The 19,325-nt window shown below is 44.2% G+C and overlaps 1 protein-coding gene across 4 annotated transcripts in view; it reads left to right on the plus strand.

The window, feature by feature from the left end:
* The window catches only part of PTK2B (protein tyrosine kinase 2 beta), a 221,364-nt gene that overhangs the window by 118,723 nt on the left and 83,316 nt on the right, over positions 1-19,325 (plus strand). For all 4 annotated transcript variants that reach the window (XM_040348142.1, XM_040348139.1, XM_040348141.1 and 1 more), the window contains 3 exons: positions 11,951-12,129; positions 14,342-14,429; positions 18,661-18,740. In XM_040348142.1, the coding sequence (XP_040204076.1) occupies positions 11,951-12,129; positions 14,342-14,429; positions 18,661-18,740 (347 nt within the window). The remainder of the gene's footprint in view (positions 1-11,950; positions 12,130-14,341; positions 14,430-18,660; positions 18,741-19,325) is intronic.

The following is a 19,325-nucleotide window of genomic DNA, read 5'->3' on the forward strand; positions in this document are numbered from 1 at the left end:
TGAGTCATCAGGATGGATTGTTTGGTATTCATGACTGGACATTCCTTTACTACCTCCTGATGAGAGATCCTCCTCCGCTATCCGTCACTTTTATACAGCTTGCTGATCCGGCACTGCTTCCTCCTCTACTATCCAAACAACAAGCGCAGCCACTGTGCCCATCAAACCCAGCCACTGTACCCATAAATTGCCGCCACTGTGTCAATCAAGCGCAGCTGCTGTGCCCATCAAATGCAGCCACTGTACCCATAAATTGCCACGACTGTACCATCAAACGCAGCTACTGTACTCATCAATTGCTGCCAGTGTGCCCATCTATTGCCGCCACAGTGCCCATCAATTGCCACCACTGTGCCCAATCAATTGCTGCCAGTTTGCCCCATCAATTGCTGCCAGTGTGCCCCATCAATTGCTGCCAGTGTGCCCCATCAATTCCAGTCAGTGTGCCCCATCAATTCCAGCCAGTGTGCCCCATCAATTCCAGCCAGTGTGCCCCATCAATTCCAGTAGTGTGCCCCATCAATTCCAGCCAGTGTGCCCCATCAATTCCAGCCAGTGTGCCCCATCAATTCCAGCCAGTGTGCCCCATCAATTCCAGTAGTGTGCCCCATCAATTCCAGCCAGTGTGCCCCATCAATTCCAGCAGTGTGCCCCATCAATTCCAGCAGTGTGCCATATCAATTCCAGCCAGTGTGCCCCATCAATTGCCACCAGTGTGCCCCATCAATTGCTGCTTCTCTGCCCCATCAAATGCTACCCGGCCGGAACTTACCTGTCTCTGCGCTGTCCTCCATGCTCCGAGTCCTTCATTTCTTCTCCCGTCCTCTTTCCGTCATCTCTGCTATGATTGGACGCCTGATAGGCGTCCAATCACAGCGCCTGTCGCTTCAGCCAATCAGGCGCTGAGCTGAGGTGCTCAAAAAAACATATTTTTGAGCACCAGCCGCCACTGCCAGCACTGCTTTCTCCTCTATATCTGACAAGGCACAGTCTGTCTTCTTACATACAGATTACTGATCCAGCACTGCTTCCTCCTCTATGTCGGACAAGGCATAGTCTGTCTTCTTACATACAGATTACTGATCCAGCACTGCTTCCTCCTCTATGTCGGACAAGGCATAGTCTGTCTTCTTACATACAGATTACTGATCCAGCACTGCTTCCTCCTCTATGTCGGACAAGGCATAGTATGTCTTCTTACATACAGATTACTGATCCAGCACTGCTTCCTCCTCTATGTCGGACAAGGCATAGCCTGTCTTCTTACATACAGATTACTGATCCAGCACTGCTTCCTCCTCTATGTCGGACAAGGCATAGTCTGTCTTCTTCTATACAGATTACTGATCCACCACTGCCTTCTCTTCCACTATCTAAAAGGCACAGTCTTTCTTCTTATATACAGATTACTGATCCAGCGCTGCTTCCTCCTCCGTTGTCTCTCTTATTATATACAGATTACTAATCCAGCACTGCTTCTTCCTACACATCTGACAAGGCATAGTCTCTTTTCATATATACAGCTTACTGACCCAGCACTGCTTCCTCCTCCACTATCTGATAAGTCATAGTCTGTCTTCTTATATACAGCTTACTGGTACAGCACTGCTTCCTCCTCCACTATCTGAAACGGCATAGTCTTTCTTCTTCTATACAGATCCAGCACTGCTTCCTCCTCCATATCTGACAAGGCATAGTCTGCCTTCTTACATACAGCTTACTGGTCCAGCACTGCTTCCTCCTCCATATCTGACAAGGCATAGTCTGTCTTCTTATATACAACATACTGACCCAGCACTGCTTCCTCCTCCACTATCTGATAAGTCATAGTCTGTCTCCTTATATACAACATACCGACCCAGCACTGCTTCCTCCTCCACTATCTGATAAGTCATAGTCTGTCTCCTTATATACAACATACTGATCCAGCACTGCTTCCTCCTCCACTATCTGAAACGGCATAGTCTTTCTTCTTCTTTACTGGTCCAGCACTGCTTCCTCCTCCATATCTTACAAGGCATAGTCTGTCTTCTTATATACAGCTTACTGATCCAGCACTGCTTCCTCCTCCACTATCTGACAAGGCACAGTCTGTCTTCTTCTATACAGATTATTGATACAGAACTGCTTCCTCCTCCATATCTGACAAGGCACAGTCTGTCTCCTTCTATACAGATTACTGATCAGTGCTGCTTCCTCCTCCATATCTGACAAGGCACAGTCTGTCTTCTTCTATACAGATTATTGATACAGCACTGCTTCTTCCTCCATATCTGACAAGGCACAGTCTGTCTTCTTCTATACAGATTACTGATCAGCACTGCTTCCTCCTTATAGGAGTGGAGAGCAGGGTGGCAGAGAGATGAGCTCATCAGCCTGCGGTTTTTCCTTTCATCGTCCAATCATAGGCTGGGGGAGGGACAAGACCTGGCAGCATTGCTAAACAGCAGCAGAAAAAAAGAAGGTGTCTCACTTTACCAGACAGGACTGTGCTGTGTGACAGAGCAGTGTAAAGCTTAGGAATGGATGGACATAATGCTACTTTTTTATGGCAGATTAACAACCCTGATGGAGTTCAGCATCGTTATGTAAAGAGGTGATTCATCCCCGCGCTGCGTCTTTTCCCCACACAAGTGTTTCTAAAGACAGATAGCTCTGCGCGATGCGTTTCCATCCCACGACACGGAGGGATAATGGATGTGAATATTCCCCCCGCGCTACCTTATTGTACGGCTTTTACCAGCAGAAAACTTCCGTGATTAACGAGGGGATAACATTTCACGTCAACCAGAAAAGCCGATTGATAGACGTCGTCCTGATTTCTTTTTTTTTTTTACGCACATCACTAAGAATACCTGTAATGTGGGTGAGCGGGACGTCAGAGCCGGGAGATATAGAGCGACGGAACAATACCGGCTCCGGGGGAGGGAAGAGGAGGAGGAGGAGGACGGAATTGTATTTAATATTATATAAGATCGCTATAGAGGAAAACGCGCTACAAAGATGCACTGCTCTTAAAGGGGAAGCATCCCTTCTAGGCGGAAGGAAGGTCCTTGAACTTTCAGCTAAGGGAGGACCTGAAACAAGACCATGCCTGGGGATTTCACAGCGAGATTAACCACTTCCATACAGGGCACTTATACACCTTCCCGCCCAGACCAATTTTTAGCTTTCAGCGCTGTTGCACTTTGAATGACAATTGCGCGGTCATGCTACACTGTACCCAAACTAAATTTTTATCATTTTGTACCCACAAATAGAGCTTTATTTTGGTGGTATTTGATCACCTCTGGGATTTTTATTTTCTGCAAAAAAAAAAAAAAAAATGACCGAAAATGTAGAAAAAAAAATTATTTTTTTGTTTCTGTTATAAAACATTGTAAATAAGTATGTTTTCTCCTTCACTGATGGACACTGATGGTACTGCACTGACGGGCACTGATAAGGCGGCACTGATGGGCACCGATGAGGTGGCACTGATGTGGTGGCATTGATGGGCACTAATATGCGGCACGGATGGGGACTGATAGGCGGCACGGATAGGCGGCACGGATGGGCACGGATAGGTGGCACAGATGGGCACGGATAGGCGGCACGGATGGGCACGGATAGGCGGCACGGACGGGCATGGATAGGCGGCACGGACGGGCATGGATAGGCGGCACGGATGGGCACTGATAGGCGGCATGGATGGGCACTGATAGGCGGCATGGATGGGCACTGATAGGTGGCACGGATGGGCACTATTGTATGTGTTGTACTAATGGATGCCAATCAGTGCCAAACAATGCCTGCCAATCAGTGATGCCCATTGCGGGCACTGATTGGCATCCATTGCGTCACTGATTGGCATCCATTTTGTGTGTTCTCCTCATCCCTGGTGGTCTAGGGTGGCATCCTTTTTTTTTTTTCACTTGTGGTCTATTTGCCCATCCCTTGTGGTCCAGTGGGCATCCCAGGTGGTCCAGTGGGCATCCTCGGGGGGGGCTGTGCTGATGATCGATCAGCACAAACCCCCCCCTGTCAGAGGAGCAGCCGATCGGCTCTCCTCTACTCGCGTCTGACAGACGCGAGTGAGGAAATGCCGATTACCGGCTTTTCCTATTTACATCGTGATCAGCCGTGATTGGACACGGCTGATCACGTGGTAAAGAGTCTCCGTGAGAGACTCTTTACCTTGATCGGTGTTGCGGGGTGTCAGACTGACACCCTGCAACAACGATCGCCGCGATGCGCGCCCCCTGAGGACGTCATATGACGTCCATTTAGGATTCTACAACCACTTTGCCGCCGTCAATATGTCATTGGCGGGCGGCAAGTGGTTAAAGTGGAGCTGTCAGTATATTCAGTGCCGTGAAAAAAGTATTCATACCCCTTGAAATTTCCCACATTTTCTCATGTTACCACCAAAACCGTAAATGTAGGGCTAGATTCAGGTAGGGGGACGTAAGTTTGTGCGGGCATAGCGTATGTTATTTACGCTACTCCGCCGCAATTTAGAGAGGCAAGTGCAGTATTCACAAAGCACTTGCTCCGTAAGTTGCGGCGGTGTAGCGTAAATCTGCCGGCGTAAGCGTGCCGAATTCAAATTGTCAGGAGGTGGGCGTGTTTTATGCAAATAAAACATGACCCCACGTAAATGACGTTTCTCGCGAACGGCGAATGCGCCGTCCGTGAACGTATCCCAGTGCGCATGCTCCTAACCACGTTGCAAATAGTCAATGCTTTCGACGTGAACGTAATTTACGCAAAGCCCTATTCGCGAACGACTTACGCAAACGACGTAAAATTTTCAAAATTCGACGCGGGAACGACGTCCATACTTAACATTGGCTGTGCCTCATATAGCAGGAGTAGCGTTACGCCGGGAAAAAGCCTTACGCAAACGACGTAAAAAAATCCGACGGGCGCGCGTACATTTCTGAATCGACGTATCCAGCACATTTTCATATTCGACGCTGAAATCGACGGCAGCGCCACCTAGCGGCCAGCATAAATATGCAACTAAGATACGACGGCGTAAGAGACTTACGCCAGTCGGATCTTAGCCTAATTTCGGCGTATCTTGCTTTCTGAATACAGAAAAAAGATACGCCGGCGCAGCTTTGAATTTACACGGCGTATCAATAGATACGCCGTCGTAAATTCTTGCTGAATCTAGCCCATATTTTATTGGGATTTTATGTGATAGACCAACACAAAGTGGCACATAATTGTGAAGTGGAAGGAAAATGATAAATGGTTTTCAACATTTTTTACAAATAAATATGTGAAAGTGTGATGTACATTTGTATAGTAAAAAAAGTAAAGTAAAAAATATTGCATTTTTTTCAAAATTGACGCTTATTTTTGTTTATAGCGCAAAAAATAAAAATGCAGAGGTGATCAAATACCACCAAAAGAAAGCTTTATTTATGGGGAAAAAAGGACGCAAATTTTGTTTGGGAGCCATGTCGCACGACCGCGCAATTGTCAGTTAAAGCGACGCAGTGCCGAATCGCAAAAAGGGGCAGGGTCCTTAACCTGCAAAATGGTCCGGGTCTTAATTGGTTAATCTGTCCAATGACAAATTGGGCAAAGAAAAAACTAGAAAAAAAACATTAATAGCTGGATTCAGAGATGTTTACTCTGGTGTATCAGTAGATACGCCGTCGTAACTCTGAATCTACGCCGTAGTAAATTTAAGCGTATTCTGGAAACCAGATACGCTTAAATTAGGCTAAGATACGAGCGGCGTAAGTCTCCTACGCCGTCGTATCTTAAGGTGCATATTTACGCTGGCCGCTAGGTGGCGCTTCCGTTGTTTGCAGCGTTGAATATGCAAATGAGCAAGATACGCCGATTCATGAACGTACGTGCGCCCGTCGCAATTAGTTACGCCGTTTACGTAAGAGATACGCCGGCGTAAAGATAAAGCTGCTCCCTAGGTGGCGCAGCCCATGCAAGGTATGGACGTCGGAACAGGCCTATCTTTTTACGTAGTTTGCGTAAGTCGTACGCGAATAGGGCTGTGCGTAAGTTACTTTCACGTCGTAGGCAGTGTTCGACGTATCTTAGGCATTCTATCCAACGCATGCGCACTGGTATATGTCCACGAACGGCGCATGCGCCGTTCGTTAAAAATGTCAATCACGTCGGGTCATGGTTAATTTACATAAAACACGCCCACCTCCTCACAATTTGAATTAGGCGCGCTTACGCCGGCCCATTTACGCTACGCCGCCGTAACTTAGGAGGCAAGTGCTTTGTGAATACAGCACTTGCCTTTCTGACTTACGGCGGCGTAGCGTAAATACGATACGCTACGCCGACTCACTAATACGCCGCCGTACCTGAATCCAGCTATAAAAGTGCAAAATACAAATCACGGCACAATTGCGTAAAATGACGGCAAAATTGCAGTAAAATCGCGGAAAAAATGCAAAACGCCCAGCAAAAAGCAGAAATTATCAAAAGCAAACTGCGTAGGTCTGAAACAAGCCCAGGGGCTGCTTCACGCCACAGAAACTCACTCCAGATGCATTTCTGCATGCCCATTCTTATTTTATTTATTCCCCCCCCCCCAAGGTTTTTATTGGATTTTTGATGCATTTATAGATGCACTCCGTTGTGGTTTTGCAGCGTTTTAGTACAGATCTGTGCAGAAAAAAATGCAGCACGTTCTACTTTTTTTTGGAAATCACTGGAACTGTCTGCACTGGTGTAAACAATACAATTAAAACCCATATAATCTACTAATAATCTACTATAATCATATGACGTCCTGGACTTTTTTGCAGTGATTTCTGAATGATGCCTGCCGCTAGAGGCATCATTCAGATATCATTGGCCCAGATTTAAGAAGCAATTGCGCCCATGTAACCATAAGTTACACGGCGCAATTGCTTACTTGCTCCGGTGTAACGAGTGCTCCTGATTCAGGAACCTCGTTACACCGACTGCAGCCTAAAATCTGCGCGGCATAAGGCTCTTATGCCTCGCAGATTTTAGGCTGCATTCTTGCGTGGGCCGCTAGGGGGCGCTCCCATTGTGATCAGCGTGTAGTATGCAAATTGCATACTACCACTGATTCACAAACTTGCGCGGGCCCTGCGCAAGCCAGGTACGGAGTTTCCGTACGGCAACTTTAGCGCAAGGCTGCCCTTTCTAATAGTAGGGGCAGCCAATGCTAAAGTATAGCCGCCGCTCCCGCGCCGTGAAATTTGAATTTCACGGCGTTTGCGTAAGTGATTTGTGAATGGCGCTGGACGCCATTCACGTTCACTTTGAAGCAAATGACTTCCTTGCGACGTCATTTGCCGCAATGCACGTCGGGAAAGTTTCCCGACGGAGCATGCGCTGTACGCTCGGCGCGGGAGCGCGCCTCATTTAAATGATTCCCGCCCCCTGGCGGGATCATTTACATTGCGCGCGCTTACGCCGGGCAATTTTGCCGGCGCGCCCTCGCAATTCACGGAGCTACTGCTCCGTGAATCGAGGGCAGCGCAAAATATTTGCGTGGGCGCAGGGCAAAATCGTTGCCCTGTGCCCGCGCAAATATAGCGCAATTCTACCTGAATCTGGGCCAGTGTGTTCCGGCGGCGATCCTGAGCACCATAAGAATGATCATAGCGGCGGTTTCGCCGATTGATCGTTCATATAGGTGGCGGGAGGGGACATCCCCTCCCGCCGCCATCCGGTGCTTCTCCGGGCTCTCCCGTGCCATCGGGGGCCCGGAGAAAGAATCGGCCAGCACCGGATAGGAAGCATAGAGATGACGGGTGACCAGATGGTGACCAGTCATCTCTATGACTGTTGGAGGTCCGGGCGCGATGTGATGACGTCACGGCCGGGTACCCGGAAGTAAACAAAGCCGCAATTGCGGCTAGTAAGCGTGAGATCGGTGAGTTTTTTTTTCACGACCTCATGCTTTCCAGCCTGGAGGAGAGATGTGGGGTCTTATTGACCTCGCCTCTCTCCATAAAGAGGACCTGTCACACACTATTCCTACATACCTCCCAACTTTTTGAGAGGGGAATGAGGGCCTATATTGGCTTATGGAATTTATAAATGCAGCAATTTAGAAATCTGATGAAAGGTTTAGGGAAAAATGAGGAGAATGAGGGACAGAGGGACATTGCTCCAAATCAGGGACAGTTGGGAGCTATGTTCCTATTACAAGGGATGTTTACATTCCTTGTAATAGGAATAAAAGTGATCAAGAAAAATAAAAATAAAAAAAAAGTGTAAAAAATAAATAAATAAGTAAAATAAAACAAATAAAAAAATGTAAAACGCCCCTGTCCCCGGTAGCTCGCGCCCAGAAGCGAACGCACACGTAAGTCCCGCCCACGTATGTAAACGTTGTTCAAACCACATATGTGAGGTATCGCCGCGTGCGTTAGAGCGTGTGCAACAATTCTAGCACTAGACCTCCTCTGTAACTCTAAACCGGTAACCTGTAAAAAATTTCAAAGCGTCGATTTGTAAGTAACAAAGTTTGGCGCCATTCTATGAGTGTGCGCAATTTTAAAGCGTGACATGTTAGGTATCTGTTTACTCGGCGTAACACCATCTTTCATATTTTACAAAAAAATTGGGCCAACTTTACTGTTTTGTTATTTTTTTAATTCATGAAACCATTTTTTTTTCCCCAAAAAAAAGGCGTTTGAAAAATGATTGCGCAAATATCGTGCAAGATAAAAAGTTGCAATGACCGCCATTTTATTCCCTAGGGTGTCTGCTAAAAAAAAACATATATAACGTTTGGGGGTTCTGAGTAATTTTCTAGCAAAAGAATCATGGGCCAGATTCACAGAAAAAGTACGCCGGAGTATCTGCTGATACTCCGGCGTACTTTCAAATTTGCCGCGTCGTATCTTTATTTGTAATTCACAAACAAAGATACGACGGCTTTTGGCTAAGATCCGACAGGCGTGCGGCTTCGTACGCCTTCGGCGGCCGTTGGGTGGAGTTTGCGTCATTTTCCAGCCTCGGGTATGCACATTAGCTGATTACGGCAATCCACGAAGGTACGCGCGTTCTTCGCATTCTCTTACGTCGTAAAGTTAAGAGTGCTATTTAGATGGGGTAATATTACACCATCTATGTTAAAGTATGGCTGTCGTTCCCGCGTCGAATTAAATTTTATTTTCTTTTTGCGTAAGACGTCCGGGAATACGAAAGTACGTTACACACGTCGCCATTCAAAAAACACGTCGGGGCGCCGTAATTTCGCGCAAAGCACGGCGGGAAATTACCGAACGGAGCATGCACAGAACGTTCGGCGCGGGAGCGCGCCTAGTTTAAATGGTACACGCCCCATTTGAATTAGGCGGGCTTGCGCCCGACGGCTTTACGCTACACCGCCGTAAGTTTACACGCAAGTGCTTGGTGAATCAGGCACTTGCGCTGAAAACTTGCGGCGGTGTAACGTAAAGACGATACGTTACGCCGCCCAGTGTCATCTTAAGAGCATTATAGGCCCCGGGCAATACAGTGCACTGGGGCCCTGTCTACACAATCACGCACGAGAATTTACTGACAAAAATCATAAAATTTACTGGCAGAACCACATTTTTTACTGCCACTGCAAAAAAAGTACCTAAAATTACAGTTTTCAGTGCCCAACAATGCAAATGTCAGTATTTAAACTATAAACATATAGCTAGTGCTATTAGAAATGTGTTTAAGTTAAACAAAAGTAAAAAAAAAAAATGTCTTCATTGACATGAAGGTCAGGTTACTATAACCCAGCCAGCACAGAGTTTCCTCTTACATCAGAGTCTGCAGGATTCCCCCTTACAGTGAAAGGTAACTCTTATGTAAAGGGGAACGCTGCAGATCATGATCTAAGGGGGGAACTTTGATGTGGAGGGGGGCTATGGTGACCAGAGACAACCTTATATCAGAGTCCACTGCTTTCTCTTTCCCACTTACATCAGGGTCCGCAGACTGAGTTCCCCCTTGCATTGTAAGGGGGAATCCTGCAGACTCTGATGTGGGGGGTACTCTGGTGACCAGAGACCACCTTCCTTACATTAAATACACTAAGGTAAGGGGGGTCACTAATATAGGAGGGGGAACCTTTATATCAGTGCCCCCTTACATTTTTGCATTCACTCCCCCCTTACATCAGCAACCCCCCGCACTCGTGGAGGACCGGATCTTCTCTGTGATTTCCGCGAACTGGGCATGGGCAGTTCTAACCCGTCACTCTTCATAATTTTTTACTGGGGTTGCTGGGCAGCCAGTGGGGCCCCCCAGGCAAGCGGGGCCCCCGGGCAACTGCCCAGCGTGCCCAATGGAAAAGATAGCCCTGACGCCGCCGCAGATCTCTATGAATCTGGCCCGGTGATTTGTATATGTAGGAGAGAAGTGCCAGAATAGGCCCGGTATGGAGATGGGTATAAAAGCCCGGTATTGAAGGGGTTAAACAAGCCCAGCAAAATACAAGCAGATTAAACGTCAGCTTTCTGCTACCGGAGAAAAGGAGATCCTGGTCTTTTAAAGGAATTTAGCAAAAATATTTGTCTTGGCGTTCCCTTTGTGTGTTTGCTGAGATTGAAGGGACATGGAAAATTCCCGGGTCCAATAATAAATGCTTCTAAGAAGCACGAGAATCGCGAGAGGACCGCCCTGTCCTAGAAGTCTACTTCGTATTTACAGGACAGAACCCTCATAAAGGGGAACTCCGCTGATAGAGAAATATCAACCCATTGAGACCACATAACGCTGACCATAAATGGTACAATCAGAGTACAATTTCCTGGAGATTTTGCTTAAAGGTGTTGTAAAGGAAAACGTTTTTTTTTTGCCTAAAATGAATGTCTGCAAGGTAGACAGACAGAATAGTGTAATGATTCTGTCAAAAAACGAGTAAATACCTATTAAATTCCTTCATCTATATCACCTCAGGCGTTCTAGTTTCTGTTCTCTCATTCACTTCCTGGTTGCTACATTTCCCAGTATGCATTGCGGCTAGGGTTGCCACCTCATCCCTTTAAACCCGAACACATATGAATTACACAGGTTCTAAGGCAGATAAGGCACCAAGTGAGTTTAATTATCACCTTAATCAGCCACAGAACCTGTGTAATCAATATGTGTTCGGGTTTAAAGGGATGAGGTGGCAACTCTAATTGCGGCACGCCCAGTAATTCACACCTCCTTGAAGTCTCTAACACGTAGAGAGCGTCCTGCCGCACAGATGTAGTTCCCAGGAGGGGGTGAGCACGTCACTGACCACCGCAGTAAAGCCTCCCGTCACGGTGGTCAGTAACAATCAGACAAGCAGGAAGTGAACAGAACAGAGAAGAAATAGAGCAACTTCTGAGCAAAAACGAACAATGAGGAAGTGAAAAGAGGAATGTCTGCAGGTAAAGGATGCTTATTATGAAAAAAAAATGTTTTTACCTTTACAACCCCTTTAAACCTTTTGAAGCCCAGGCCTTATCTGCCACTTTTTGTTAGTTTTAGGGCCAGTTCACACTGCAATACAGTGTGGGTTTTTTTCTGCATCAAAAACGCACTGGAACGCACCAAAACACACCACAAACGCACTGGAGCGCACCAAAACACACCAAAAACGCACTGGATCATACATGTCCTTATTTAACCACTTGCTTACTGGGCACATAAACCCCGCTTCCTGCCCAGGTGAAAGCCCAGGTGAAATTTCAGCTTTCGGCACTGTCACGCTTTGAATGACAATTGCGCGGTCGTGCGACGTTGAAATGAAACAGGACACTCCTGCATTAGCTGTCCCGGATTTACAGGGACGCTCCTGCATCAGATGTCCCGGATTTACAGGGACACTCCTGCATTAGCTGTCCCGGATTTACAGGGATAGTCCTGAATCTCTTTAAATAATAATCGTATTTCTGTCCTGGTGACAACCAATTCCCTTATTCTTGTTTCAATCCCGTCCTTCCTATAAGAGTCTTTTTATTTTTCGTGCTTTTCGTTGCAGGAAATCATCAGCTCCATTCTCCTCAGTGGGCGGATCGGCCCGGACATCCAACACGTAAACAGTTACGGTCTTCGCCTGAAACACCTAAAGTCCGATGAGATCCATTGGCTGCACCCTGACCTGACCGTTGGGGAGGTGCAGGAGAAGTACGAGTGTCTCCACCTAGAGGCGGAGTGGAGGTAAAACATCAACCACAAGAGGCTTATGTGTGACCAGCAGGCTACCAAGAACAGTTATTAATGTGCAATGAGGAAGGAGAGGAAAATATGGGCTGCCAATGTTTCTTTTCATTTCATTCAGTTTTTTTTTTTCTTTTTCACTTTTCGGGTTATTTGTTATGATTAAAACGCGTTATTTCGAATAAATTCGCAACTTTAAAAATCTTCGAATTAGTTATGTTGCATTCGTTTAGATTCGGTATTCATTATTTTCAATAATTTGTAAAAATCTGATATTAGAAAATCTGAACATTTGAAAATTTGAAAATCCGAAAATTTAAAAATCCGAAAATTTGAGATTCCGAAAATTTGAGAATCCGAAAATTTGAAAATCCGAAAATTTGATAATCCGAAAATTTGAAAATCCGAAAATTTGAAAATCCGAAAATAAGTACGGAAATCTGAAAATTCGAAAGAACAGAAATCCGAAAATAAGAACAAAAATGTGAAAATTTTGAAAATCCGAAATAACAAATAATAACTAACTAACTAAATTACAGGTATTGGAAATGTCCTTTCAAATTTGGTTGTTAGTAAACGTAACAAATACGAATTTATCCGAAGTTGCAAATTATCTGAAATAACGAATGCTGCATCTAAATGAATGGAACGTAACAAATTAATAATAATAAATAATAATAAAAATGTTTTATTATTATTAATTATTAGTAATTTGTTGCGTTCCAATCATTTACATGCGGCATTCCTTATTTCGGATAATTCATAACTTTGGATAAATTCGTATTCGTTATGTTCTCTAACAGCCAAATTTTAAAGGAAATTCCAAGACCTATAATTTATTTTTTGATTTTTGTTCCTATTTTCAGATTTTCGAATTTCAGATTTTTGTTCTTTCAAATTTTCGATTTTCGGATTCCCGTTATTTGGAACTTTCGGATTTTCATTCTGATTTTCGGATTTTCGAATTTCAGAGTTTTGCATTTCAGATTTTTGAATTTTAGATTTTCGTTCTTTAAAATTTTTGATTTTCGGAATTTCGTTCTTTGGATTTTTCAGGTTTTCGTTCTTATTTTCGAATTTCTGATTTTTGGGTTTCAGATTTTTGTTCTTTCGAATTTTGGGTTTTAGATTTTTGCTCATTGGAATTTTCAGGTTTTCGTTCTTATGTTCGAATTTCGGATTTTCATTCTTTGAAATGTTCAGGTTTTTCGTTCTTATGTTCGAATTTCGGATTTTCATTCTTTGGAATTTTCAGGTTTTTCGTTCTAATTTTCAAATTTCAGATTTTTGTTCTTTCGAATTTTCCGATTTTCATTCATTGGAATTTTCAGGTTTTCGTTCTTAATTTTAGAATTTCGGATTTTCATTCTTTGGAATTTTCAGGTTTTTCGTTCTTATGTTCGAATTTCGGATTTTCATTCTTTGGAATTTTCAGGTTTTTCGTTCTTATGTTCGAATTTCGGATTTTCATTCTTTGAAAATTTCAGGTTTTTCGTTCTTGTGTTCAAATTTCGGATTTTCATTCTTTGGAATTTTCAGGTTTTCGTTCTAATTTTCAAATTTCAGATTTTTGTTCTTTTGAATTTTCAGATTTTTGTTCTTTGGAATTTTCAGGTTTTCGTTCTTATTTTTTAATTTCGGATTTTCATTCTTTGGAATTTTCAGGTTTTCGTTCTTATTTTCGAATTTCAGATTTTCGAATTTCACTTTTTTAGTTTTCGAATTTTCGATATTCAGATTTTTGTTCATTGGAATTTTTGGATTTTCGTTCTTATTTTTTAATTTCCGATTTTCGAATTTCAGATTTTTGAATTTCAGATTTTCGAATTTCAGATTTTCGAATTTCAAAGTTTTCTTCATTCGAATTTCGTATTTTTAATGGCTTTCTTCATTTATAGTGCATGGGGCAGAGAGCAGTGCCTTGAGGGGGGGGGCTCTGGAGGAAAGATGCTTTTCCGGCTGTACCCTGTAGTGCTTCTGTTCTGCCACAAGATGTCCTCACACTTCCAGGTTGAACGACATATCTTGTGGGGTTCTTGTGGGGTTCTGAAGGAAAGATCAGGGATTTAGGGGGGCCCTAAAATGAGAGTATCATGCATCCTTTGTTAGCACAGACAGGTTCTCTTTAATCCTTGATATATCAGACCTCCATGGCTCCACTCGCTGTCGCATTGCCCTGACATGTTTGTTTCCATTCCTTCCTCCTTCCCAGATACGATCTTCGGATCCGCTACCTGCCGGATAATTACTTAGAAAGCTTCAAACAAGATAAGACGACTTTGCTGTACTTCTACCAGCAGGTGAGACCTGGGTGTGGGGGCGAGTCTTGGATTGAGGGGGGGGGTTGCAGATTTTAACATAGTTTCCGGGAAACCTGGAATTACTTGTTTTTATTTTCCTGTCCAGCGGTTTACAATCGCTTTACGGTTAGGTTGGGGTTAGGGTTTGGGTTAGGGGGTTAATACTTTATTGTGTTATTATTATTATTTTTTTTGTTAGGGTAATACTACTACTACTACTAATAATATTATTAATAATAATAATAAGAATAATAAGAATAAATTAATAAACAAATGTAAATTAAATGCACACATATGTAAAAATTATAAATAAAAAAATAAAATTATAAATAGATACAATAAATAAATACTATGTAATAATAAATAGAACAAAATGAATCCCTAATCTTTACCCCCTAACCCTTTAAAATAATAATAATAAAATAATAATAAATACACATCCTAACCGTAACACAAAACAAATAAATAAATAATAATTATTATTTATATTATTATTAACATACTTTTTTGTTCAGGTGTTTTTTTTTTTTTTTATTATTATTATTATGATTTTTGTTGTTATTATTATTGTTAATAATTATTTACTTAGGGCCAGATTCACGTACAAATGGGCTACGCTGCGGCGGCGTAACGTATCCCATTTACATTACACCGCCGCAAGTTTACAGCGTAAGTGCCTGATTCACAAAGCACTTACCTGTAAACTTGCGGCGGCGTAGCGTAAATCCGCCCGGCGCAAGCCCGCCAAATTCAAATGGGGCGGGGACCATTTAAATTAGGTGCGTTCCCGCGCCGAACGTACTGCGCATGCTCCGTCCCTAAAATTTCCCGACGTGCATTGCGCTAAATGACGTCGCAAGGACGTCATTGGTTTCGACGTTAACGTAAATGGCGTCCAGCGCCATTCACGGACGACTTACGCAAATGACGTGAAATTTAAAAATTTGACGCGGGAACGACGGCCATACTTAACATTGGTTAGACCACCTAGAGGGCATGCTTAGTTTTACGTGACGTATCTCTACGGAAACGCCGTAAATTTAGAGCGATGGGCAAAGCGGACGTTCGTGAATCGGTGTAACTAGTCATTTGCATATTCTACGCCGACCGCAATGGAATCGCCACCTAGCGGCCGGCTTAGAATTGCAGCCTAAGATCCGACGGTGTAAGTCACTTACACCTGTCGGATCTTAGGGCTATCTATGCGTAACCTGATTCTATGAATCAGGCGCATAGATACGACAATCATATCTCAGAGATACGACGGTGTATCAGGAGATACCCCGTCGTATCTCTTTTGTGAATCTGGCCCTTAATTATTTATGATGATTTTTTAGTTATTTGTCTATTGTATTTTAATTATTTTACATTTATTTTTTCATGTATTATTTTATATGTTTTATGCATTATAATTTTTTTTTTTATACATCTTTTAATTTGAGCGCAAAAACACGCTACAAAATGTACAAAAAACGCGCAAATCAAGCATTTCCATTGGTTTCCATAAAAAAAAACACCCCCCAAAACTCACACATCTGCCCAATTTGAGCTACAAAAATAAGCTCCAGAACTTTTTATAGCTTCAGGTGACTTGGAGCGGAGATGTCAGCCAACTCCATAGAGAATTCTTGATTTATTTTTTTTCCCCCTCCAGCGTTTTGGAGCTTCGTGCTATAAAATTCTCAGTTGTGAATGAGGCCTGAGAAGAAACACTTTTCAATGAGCAGATCACTTGTGCTATTTTTGTAATAGAGAAGGGGATGGGTGCCCCCCCCCCCCCCCATCGCCCGTTTACTGGCCTGCACCCTCTCGTCTGTTTACTAACCTGCATCCCAAGCATTTCCATCTGAAAGCAGACAGTTGGCTTGTACTTGTAGCATTTACACCCCCACTGCTTCCAATACAGTATGCCATATGCTGGTGGTGGCGAAAGGGTTAAAATTACACTAAAATTATGTTTCTGGTACAAAGCATAGGAAATGTTATTTGCATGTGATATATTTTTTTTTTAATTGTGCACTTTTTAGTTTTTATGTGAACAATGTAACAAACGAAATTCAAAAAAATATATATATATATAAAAAATGTAAAGTAATAGAAAAAAATAATAGCTAAGGGGAGAAGGGGAAGAAGGAGTTAAGGCTGATTAAGGTGATCTAAAGGTTAATAGGGGGTTAAATAAGAATATATTTTATTTATGTCATACATGGAGGAAGAGCCACACCCTTGATCTACATATGAACGGAATAGTAAATACAATGTAACCGTTTCTTGTTACATTGTATTTACTTGATGACACTTGTAAACTTTCTGTAAGTGTAATTTTACACAGCAGTGGCTACATTTTGACTCCCGGTAATTGCTAGAAATAGTGGCTGGGGGAGCCGAGCATAATGCGTTCGGCAGTAATGACGTATCAACGCCCCCCATGCCCCAACCCCCCCGCAGCATTGTCCTGTGAGTTCAGAGCTCTACCCCGACTTGTTCATTCCCCGACTTAGTTGGGGTAGGCGGTACACTTTGGTGGGGGTGGGTCAGCCATGCCCTGTGACCTTTGACCTCTGGGAACCCACCTTCTGACTTTTGACCTCTGGGGGAGGTCCCGGTTCCAACTCCTGAGTCCTAGCATATTCTTCAATGGGAAACCCTAACCCTAGGCCTTACCCTAACCCTAACCCTAGGCCTAACCCTAACCCTAACTCGAGTATATCTTTGGAACTCTGCGTCCGAAACAATTTTTAAAGGATTTCCAATTGTTATTTGTCAGTATGACTTGATCAGGTGACCTGTTCCGGTTGTCACTGAGCCCTGAACATAGAGATCGCTCTAAAGATCAAGTCTAAACCCCAGCGTGAGAAGACGAGTGTAATAAAAATCTGTCGCTACCGGAAGATAAAGTAATTGATTTATTGATGGAAATCTGTTACCAACTGACATTTTGGTGAATTGCTGACTTATTTTTGATGGTAGATTGCGGTGTTTGTAGGGAGTGATGGAAGATTGTATAGAAAGAGGCTCTAAAATAACTCCATCAGGATGTCTTCAGCAATGATGCAACGCTGACCTCTTGTGGTTAGGAGAGGAATTGTAGATTAGACAGTCATCCCTCTAAAACCTGATATTTTATTGTTTGGTAAATGCTAGACAGTTTCTCTTCCCTGGGGTCCCAAGTCTGCACATCTGCTGTGCCCATTATGAGGGGCTCCCACCATCCCTGTGCAGAGTTCCCTTGGTCTGTATTCCTGCCGTGCCTGTTATAAGTGGTACCCACCATCCCTGTGCTGAGTTCCCAGGTCTGTACACCTGCTGAGCCAATTATGAGGGGTTCCCACCATCCCTGTGCTGAGTTCCCAGGTCTGTACACCTGCTGTACCCATTATGAGGGGTTCCCACCATCCCTGTGCTGAGTTTCTGGGTCTGTACACCTGCTGTGCCCATTATGAGGAGCTCCCACCATCCCTGTGCTGAGTTACCAGGTCTGTACACCTGCTGTGCCCATTATGAGAGGTTCCCACCATCCCTGAGCTGAGTTCCCAGGTCTGTACACCTACTGTGCCCATTATGAGGGGTTCCCACCATCCCCGTGCTGAGTTTCTGGGTCTGTACACCCGCTGTGCCCATTATGAGGGGTTCCCACCATCCCTGTGCTGAGTTCCCAGGTCTGTACACCCGCTGTGCCCATTATGAGGGGTTCCCACCATCCCTGTGCTGAGTTCCCAGGTCTGTACACCTGCTAGGGTCAGGTTAGGGTTTGGTTAGGATTTGGGTTAGGGGGTTAATACGTATGTAACCCAAAATGAGGAGCTCCCACCATCCCTCAGCTGAGTTCCAAGGTCTGTACACCATACCTGCTTGATTTTTTATTTATTTTATTGCATGGAGAAGGTGACAGGAGGAGTCAGAACACACACAGGTTGGTGCCAACACCCAAAACTTTACACGGGGAACAGAATCGGGAATTATAGTCAGGGGATCCCACTATGGGAATATGCAAGACATAAGACATCAGCTCACCAGAATCCATGATCTATGGGTGGACTGACCCCTATTGGTGAAACAAGAATGAGACCTCTTCCTCGGTCTGTACATACAGGCACGGTGCACTAACGCATGGCAGGCACCTTAGTTGGCTGAAGTCCTATGCAAGAAAGATGACATCTGGTTGAATTTTTGGTCATGACTTCCAGGGTTGGTATACGGTTAACCAGTATCACCTTCTGTGTAATTCCAGCTGAGGAATGACTACATGCAGCAGTACGCCACCAAGGTCAGCGAAGGTATGGCTCTGCAACTGGGGTGCCTGGAGCTCAGGTAAGGAGACCCGTCATATTCCACCGTCCACCATCTACATGTCTCTGGGTTAGGAGGAATCAATGTCAACCTAGATGCTAGCTAGACCCTAGACACCATCTAAACCCTAGACGCCATCTAGACCCTTGATGCCATCTAGACCCTTGATGCCATCTAGACCCTTGACGCCATCTAGACCCTATACGCCATATAGACCCTTGACGCCATCTAGACCCTTGACGCCATCTAGACTCTTGACGTAATCTAGACCCTAAATTCCATAAATGCCCTAGACGCCATCTAGAGCCTAGACGCCAACTAGACCCTTGACGCCATCTAGACCCTAGACGCCATCTAGACTCTTGACGCCATATAGACCCTAGACGCCATATAGACCCTAGACGCCATCTAGACCCTAGACGCCATCTAGACCCTAGACACCATCTAGACCCTAGACACCATCTAGATACTAGACGCCATAAGACACTAGACACCATCTAGACCCTAGAAGCCCTCTAGACCCTAGATGCCATCTAGATACCAGACACAATCTAGATACTAGAAACCGTCTAGACACTAGATGCCATCTAGACCCTGAAAGCCATT

The sequence above is a fragment of the Rana temporaria genome, chromosome 4 (genome assembly GCF_905171775.1).
Source record: "Rana temporaria chromosome 4, aRanTem1.1, whole genome shotgun sequence".
Lineage (NCBI taxonomy): Eukaryota > Metazoa > Chordata > Amphibia > Anura > Ranidae > Rana > Rana temporaria.